Here is an 8,359-nt window from a genome sequence, read left to right as displayed (position 1 = left end):
CTTCTTCAACGACCTTGGCCTTTGGTCTCTCCTGGTGTGAACGTACAGTGAGAGCCATGTTGGGGCACGGTTAGTGATCACACTACATGTGTACCGTGTCCAGCTGAACCATGCCAGAATCCACCTGTGTACCATATCCCCTTACAGAACGGAGTGATCAGGGGTGTAGTGGTAAAATAAGAGGTGGGTGAACTACGAATTCTGTGATCACATTTTGTGCATAAACTATACTATGATGTGCATTTAGATCAATTGAGAAGTGGGTAAACTCTAATTCTGAAATTTCAGAGGTGGGTAAACCGTGCTTACTTGCGTTTAGCCTCCACTACAGCCCTGGGAGTGATTATACTGGTCAAACTCTTACACTGCTACACTGGTCTGGGGGCCACTCAGCGGGCAGGTTAACCGCCTCCATCCCACCATGCTACCGCTCCCTAGTCAGAGGGCCTTCTGTAAGGCTGTTAACACGCCCCCCTCCCCTCCCCCCAGAAGCCAGGGGCCCCATGGTAGGGGCCCTTGTAATCAGATGGCCCTCTAAAGGTACACTACACCCTCCTCCCTAGGGCCTCCTAGTAGGGCCCTCATAATCAGAGGGCCCTCTAAAAGCCCCCAAAGCCCCCATCCTCCCTAGGACCCCCTGGTAGCCAGAAGCCAGGACCATAATAGGAGGGCCTAAGAGGGCCTTCTAAAAGTAGGCTCCCATGCACCCGTTTCCCTTTAAAGTTCCTACAGCAGGGGCCCCCTTAAAGCACCGACCCCCCCCCCCCCCACCACCACCACCACCAGCACCACCACCACAACCACCTCAATTCAAGGGCCCTTGGCAGCCAAATGCCCTCCCTCCATGTTTCCAACAGAGGCTCTATAAGGTCAGGGGCCCTTGTAAACAGAGGATCAAAGAATGTAGGCCCTCTAAAATAGACAAACGAAAATACATTGTTGATAAGCGTTGCAAATTGTTTTGGCTGGCCCGGTCCGTAATCCGTCCCTGAGCTTCGCGGCGGCGGTGATGTCCAGGGTGATGGCAGCAGCCTCTGTGGGACATATCTCTGGGCACCGGGTTGAGAGGTACTCCTCTGGAGCAGTAGTGAGGTAAGCGGGAGATAGGGAGGCAACTCCCAGGCGAATCGCAGGTGTCTCTGTTTGTCTCCGGCTTTTCTTCTTTTTTTCCTGATCTTGGGATCCTTTCGGGCAGTTCTGTCTGCGGATCCAAAGGCAAACCGCCGTCTGTGGCTACCTGCCGTCGATTTGCCTCTGCCGCCATGCTTTGGAGCTGCCACAGGTTGAGACGCCCTTCCTCCACTAGGAAGGCGTCCTTCGTCTGGGAAATCCTGGTCAAGATTTCCCCGGTATAAGCAGCGAGAGCGCTCGCTGCTGGGTCTTCGCGAATCTCGGGCTGCTGGATCCAGTAACTTGCCTCTGCTATTAAAGCGCTGTATTCAGCTACAGAGAGCTGAAGCATCTTCTTCAGGAGATCTGTCATTCTGTTATGATTGCGATCCGACGAGCAGGCAGACAGAGGAGTGGAACCGTAAATACAGGCAAAAGGGGCTTATTGGGGAATCCACAGAACAGCGACAAACTAACATTAATGACAAATCTGGGTAAACTTACAGACAGACTAAAATACACAGGACAAGCCCAAAATATCAAGTGATCACAATCGGGAATTCACATGAGGTAAATGAGGGGGCGTGGCACACATGAGGATCGGACAAGCAGGTCATGACAAATTGCATCTGGCCCTGAAAGCAGTCCTCCAACTTGCAGTGAAAAATTTGGGGGTTGGTGGTGGGACTGGTACTCCAGCCACAATAAAAAACTTCACACAGCTCTGACAAAGCAGACAAGACTAATTTCTGCTCTCCACGGGTAGGCTGCATGCATCATGAAGGAGGTGAGGGAAAGCCCTCGGGAGCCTCATCCCTGTAAGAGTCGAAACTATCGGAGAGCCAATGGGGTCAGGCCTGTTGCAGATGGGAACTGGTGTGATGCTGATGTGTCGCCCACTGCACAGCAACACTCGGGTCCTAATCTGAGGCAGCCCATCCAGGCATGTGCATTGAATATCTTGTCTCTCCAGCATGATCTCTGTGGCTGGGTCCACCTATTATTTGTCTGGTTGTTCTGACGGCTGCCATACTCAAGGAGTAGCTGTTGCTGTGGCGGATTGGTTCTGCCTGAAGGTGTCCAGTGTCCATCCTTTCGAAGATTTTTTTATGAGACTCAGATTAAGGCCCTATCTGGGTGTCTTGTCTGTTCTCTCAGTGTATGTTTTACCGTGGGGAGTGATGGTTTAGTGAGGGAGACATTTTATTCGCAACTTCGCTCAGTGGTTGATGGGTGTCCATGTGGTTACACCCGTCTGGTCATGGATGACTTCAGTGTGACTACTGGAACTGACAAGGCTGGCTGTGAGGATTATGTTGGTCCCTATGGGTCTGAAGACCATGGTGAAAGTGGGTCCATGTCCCTTGACTTTGCAAATGATCAGGGGCTGCGGATCACTGGATCCTGGTTCTAGCACCCTGAGCTGCATCGTTGTACTTGGTACTCCAATACTGGTGGTGTGGTTTAGGAGATTGATCATATCATCATGGGCAGATGCTAGAGGTTCCTAGAGAACTGCAGGGTCTACAGAAGTGCCCAGTTTGTGAATTCTGACCACAGCCTTGTTGTTTCTACTCTGAAGGTGAAAGTTCAGCTTTGGTCCATTAGGCTACCACCTACTAGGAGGATGAGACTGGACCTGGTCAGATTCCAAGACTAGCCTGTTTCTTATGAGTTTGCACGCAGTTTGTGTGAGGAACTTGCAGACTTGGGTGCAACTGCAGATTCTAATGTGATGTGGGAGATCTTCTGTGACAAGAACCTGAAGTTTGTTCAGGGTTGTGTTGGTGTTCCCAGAAGGAGGTGTTTCATCTCGCAGGGCACCCTGAACATTATCGAGACAAGTCGCAGCACACGGCTTGATGGCAACTCTACTTATTACTGGGAAGTGAGAAGGATGGCTGCAAGGGCTCTGAGGACACATAAGGAGGTGCTTGTTAAAGGGATATGTGAGCAAGTGACACAACATATATAGTCTAGCAACCCACATCCTGATTACAGAAGAATCAAAGCATTATGGATATCCAAATCTGTTCTTCTGAGAGTCGTACTCAGAGTGGGTGATGAATGGTCCTCAGACATGACATGGAAGCGAAAGACAATGTACGACACTGTGACGAGGTCAGATGTTCACCAGCCTCCCCAGTGGTACCAAAAAAGCAACTAATGGATTAGGTTCTATATGGTATTCAAGAATTAGGGACAAAGTTTTAAATATGTCTCTCCAGAATTTTTCAAGGTTAGGACATGACCGGAACATATGGATAAGGGAAGTCGCCTCACTCCCACCTTTATTACAGCAGGGGTCCACATTCGGGTAAATATGAGATAATTTGACTTTGGACATGTGGAACCTATGCACAACCTTAAACAGTAGAAGACAATAGCGGGCACAGAAGGATGTAGAATTAACTAACTTGAGTATTAAATCTCAGGTATCCTTAGACAATGACTGATTTAGGTCCTGTTCCCAGGCTATTTTAATCCTATCCATAGAGGAACCATTCATACTGGCCAGTTTGTCATATATAAAAGAAATGAACCCTGTACGAGTTGGAAGTAAAGTAAGGAATGTATCCCTTGACCTTGTAGCTGGTGCTTCTGGAAAATTTGGTATCTGAGATTGGAGAAAATGTCTGATCTGCAGATATCTGAAAAAATGTGTATGTGGGAGATTAAAATTTTCAGAAACCTGAGCAAAAGATACAAAGTTATTATCAACAAACAGATCTTTAAAACATGTAATGCTCCTACCATGCCAATCTTGAAATATAGGATCAGATAGAGATGAAGAAGGATTTAATAAAAGTGGACTCAAAAGAGAAAAACCTGTTAAACCAAAATGCTTCCTCATCTGGGCCCACACTCTCACAGTATGCCAGACCACTGGGGTGTCAATTGACTTGTCTAGGGGCAGGGGGAGTGAAGATCCGAGCAGGGCCAAAACAGATGAGTCTGTAACCGAGGTCAACTCCATGGACACACAGGATGGGCAATTATCTTTGTTTTAGAAATAGAACCAAGATGTAATGCAGCGTGTATTTGCCGCCCAGTAGTAATACCATAAATTTGGCAGTACTAGGCCTCCATGACTCCTGCACTTTTGAAGATGGGCTGTATTCAGTCGAGGGCGCTTACCTCTCCATATACACTCACCTAAAGGATTATTAGGAACACCTGTTCAATTTCTCATTAATGCAATTATCTAATCAACCAATCACATGGTAGTTGCTTCAATGCATTTAGGGGTGTGGTCCTGGTCAAGACAATCTCCTGAACTCCAAACTGAATGTCAGAATGGGAAAGAAAGGTGATTTAAGCAATTTTGAGCGTGGCATGGTTCTTGGTGCCAGACAGGCCGGTCTGAGTATTTCACAATCTGCTCAGTTACTGGGATTTTCACGCACAACCATTTCTAGGGTTTACAAAGAATGGTGTGCAAAGGGAAAAACATCCAGTATGCAGCAGTCCTGTGGGCGAAAATGCCTTGTTGATGCTAGAGGTCAGAGGAGAATGGGCCGACTGATTCAAGTTGATAGAAGAGCAACTTTGACTGAAATAACCACTCGTTACAACCGAGGTATGCAGCAAAGCATTTGTGAAACCACAACACGCACAACCTTGAGGCGGATGGGCTACAACAGCAGAAGACCCCACCGGGTACCACTAATCTCCACTACAAATAGGAAAAAGAGGCTACAATTTGCACGAGCTCACCGAAATTGGACAGTTGAAGACTGGAAAAATGTTGCCTGGTCTGATGAGTCTCGATTTCTGTTGAGACATTCAAATGGTAGAGTCAGAATTTGGCGTAAACAGAATGAGAACATGGATCCATCATGCCTTGTTACCACTGTGTAGGCTGGTGGTGGTGGTGTAATGGTGTGGGGGATGTTTCCTTGGCACACTTTAGGCCCCTTAGTGCCAATTGGGCATCGTTTAAATGCCACGGCCTACCTGAGCATTGTTTCTGAGTCTGACCATGTCCATCCCTTTAAGACCACCATGTACCCATCCTCTGATGGCTACTTCCAGCAGGATAATGCACCATGTCACAAAGCTCGAATCATTTCAAATTGGTTTCTTGAACATGACAATGAGTTCACTGTACTAAAATGGCCCCCACAGTCACCAGATCTCAACCCAATAGAGCATCTTTGGGATGTGGTGGAACGGGAGCTTCGTGCCCTGGATGTGCATCCCACAAATCTCCATCAACTGCAAGATGCTATCTTATCAATATGGGCCAACATTTCTAAAGAATGCTTTCAGCACCTTGTTGAATCAATGCCACGTAGAATTAAGGCAGTTCTGAAGGTGAAAGGGGGTCAAACACCGTATTAGTATGGTGTTCCTAATAATCCTTTAGGTGAGTGTATGTGTATTGGAAGGTTTGGTGTGCTTATTGTGCGTGCACTCTGCAATACTGTGTACCCTAAGAATTATGTGGATGGAAAAGTTATCTATTAGGTATTATCCATTTAATATACCATTAAGATAAACCAAATCAGGACATCATATATCGTTAAATCATTTATGTACTTGCAAAACTATTCAACACATCTGTTAAGAGCAGTAAAGGGGAAACACAACAGTAACCAAACACTAGTGGTGGTGTGGCGCCTTGTTGAATGTCTCATCTTCTTGAAATCAAGCCAGTTTACCAGCTCGTGCTGCTAATTGACGCAAGCTCTGCCATCATTGGAGCTAATAAAGCCACCTGATTGGTAGGAAATGGCAAACAACGCCAGAATGCAATAGGCTAACTATTTTTTCATGCAAGATTTTGAGGAAATTGTGTTCATAAAATGTAACGACTAACGGCATAAATTGTAGAAATGTAGTGGAGTAGAAAGTACAGATAATTGCCGCAAAATGTAATGGGTAAAATAAAAAGTATGCATTATTATTTTTACTTAAGTAAAGTACAGATATGTAAAAATGTACTTAAGTACAGTAACGAAGTACAAATACTTTGTTATATTCCACCACTGGGTGCTGAGGTATAACCTGCTGTACTTAGGCTCTCATCGCTGAGGTGACTTGTTTTGTGGTGGTTGTGGCAATGTGCTGTAACCTCTCTCTAAACCAGGGCCAGTGTGGTTAGCATGGCAATGTAAGTAAAACATGGTAAAGTTCATATTGCATTTTTATTCTGAGCTTCCAATTTGTTTTTTTATACCTTAATTAACTTAGTCAATGAAAATTAAGAATAATATTACAGCAATAGCAAATCTTAATCGACAGGCATATGGTATAGCCACTTACATTTCGAGCATCAGCAAGGAGTTTGTATGAGCTATTTTAAAGTAGGAACCTATTTAGGAGGGGGATTTCGAGCGCACGAGGACATGTAATTGGTACACCAGCATATACTTCCGTCGGGATTGAAATGGTCGGAATGTAGTATGCCTGCTGTGGGGAGATGCTACTGATTTATATTTAACATGTCCTGTAAGTAATATATTTTACTCCATTTAAAATCATACCTTTACTAAATTTCAATTTTGATTTTTTTCCAAATATCTGCGCAACTATTATAAATAAGCACAAAGTCGTGTGCTGATTTTTATGATGCTAGAATATCATATTATTTCTGTTGACATTTTAGGGAATAAGTAATAAATGATTTCGATACTTTTCTCGTCTGCTTGTTTGCACGAAGAATGTAATTTAGTTTGGCAACAGATACAGTGAAGACGTTAAATGCAATCATGGAACCAGCATGTCGCAAAGACAAGCAAAAACAAAAGGACACATCAAACCGGGGAGACAGATCTAAACAGAAGTCGGCCCAGCAGGAACTGAAACAGCGGCAGCGAGCTGAGGTTGCGTCATTATTCCATATTACTATACATTAGTTTGCAACGTTGGTTTTTAATATTTACTTAATACTAGCCAAAATTAGACTGATTTTTATGTAAGAAAATCTTTTCTTTAATGTAAAAGTGTTGTTTTATGTGTTTCAGATATATGCTTTAAACAAAGTGATGACGGACCTTGAGCAGCAGCAGTTTGAAACCTTCTGCAAACAGATGCAAGGTCCTGCAGAATGAGGTTTTTTAATCAGACACGGACAAGAACACCATGAAAGATCAGCATTGTGAATTGCATGTACATGCAACAATACAAGTCAAGCTTCAGTTAAAATGTTACCAAACTTCATATGCTTTGTTGTGGAATATGTATTATTATGTAGTACAAACGAAAGTGTGCTGTCAAATAAACCAATTTTTATGATTTTTCCAAAACCAGTTGCTTTTTTCCCCTTTTTTGGAAGCCTAAACATTTATACGCTTTTAGATCGGTCTTTAATACATATAATAAATAAGGTTCTGTACCAGCCACATAAAACTCAGGATTGTGTCTGGTTTTCATTCCACCTGATTTCTCTTATTTGGTTTAGCACAGCCCTTACAAAAAAGTACTATGGTGTTATCATCAAAGTAATAGCATATAGTAGTGCTGACATGGTAAAACATTGTAATTTGGCCACCTATATACCATAGTATACTACATAGAATTACAGTGTATAAAATACAGTGGTAATCTGTTAAGTTTTTTGTATTTTACCATGGTAATAACATGTTTTAAAATGTACTACACTATGGTAATAAGCTTATTTTATATGTTTACCGTAGTATTGTAATGATACAGCACTGTAATTGACAGGGTTCTTGCAGGTTTCAGTAAGTTAAATTTAAGACCTTTTTAAGACCATTATGAGTCAAATTTACGACCAACACGATGCATTACTAGAAACATTCAAATGATACCAGAAATTCTCATATTTTATGTCAATCATATCCTTAGCCCAACATCCACATATCATATGTGTTTACAAAGTGCGTTTTAATAAGTTCACGTGTTTAAAGCATGTGGGAGTGGTATTTTAAGGCTTAAACTATAAAAAAGTTTATGTATATGGTCTTTCTATATCGTGGATTTTCACCTATCGCTGATGGGTCTGGAACGTAACTTCCGCGATAGGTGGGTGATCCGGACCCACCAGCGATAGGTGAAAATCCGCAATATACTGTATACTGTATAGTTGCTTGTAATAATTACGAGCAATGACATTGGTAGAGTCAGTATATCTACTATTCTTTTACAAAATGGCACACCCCAGATGTTCAGACAAACCATTGTGTGAGTACTTTTACTTAAAAAAATACTTTAAAGTAAATTTAAAAGTACTTAGTACGTTCACTTAAGTCAGATTGTTGATGTAGCACTTCTACTTTTACTT

General features: G+C 43.2%; 1 protein-coding gene across 3 annotated transcripts; it reads left to right on the top strand.

The window, feature by feature from the left end:
• Positions 1 to 6,439: 6,439 nt before the first annotated feature.
• Positions 6,440 to 7,361, top strand: LOC140592211 (small vasohibin-binding protein-like). 3 transcript variants are annotated; one of them, XM_072714930.1, is made up of 3 exons: positions 6,440 to 6,564; positions 6,776 to 6,938; positions 7,080 to 7,361. In XM_072714930.1, the coding sequence occupies exons 2-3, from the start codon at positions 6,825 to 6,827 to the stop codon at positions 7,164 to 7,166; spliced, it is 201 nt and encodes a 66-aa protein (XP_072571031.1). In that variant the 5' UTR covers positions 6,440 to 6,564; positions 6,776 to 6,824; the 3' UTR covers positions 7,167 to 7,361. The 3 variants fall into 3 exon arrangements, with proteins under 3 accessions (XP_072571031.1, XP_072571030.1, XP_072571032.1); XM_072714929.1 differs by having other exon boundaries at positions 6,465 to 6,564; positions 6,799 to 6,938; XM_072714931.1 differs by having other exon boundaries at positions 6,491 to 6,564; positions 6,722 to 6,938.
• The last annotated feature ends 998 nt before the right edge of the window (positions 7,362 to 8,359 follow it).

Source organism: Paramormyrops kingsleyae, chromosome 8 (genome assembly GCF_048594095.1).
Source record: "Paramormyrops kingsleyae isolate MSU_618 chromosome 8, PKINGS_0.4, whole genome shotgun sequence".
NCBI classification, from domain to species: Eukaryota; Metazoa; Chordata; class Actinopteri; order Osteoglossiformes; family Mormyridae; genus Paramormyrops; species Paramormyrops kingsleyae.
The sequence above is the reverse complement of the archived record's forward strand: the minus strand, read 5'-3'. Positions and strand labels throughout refer to the sequence as shown.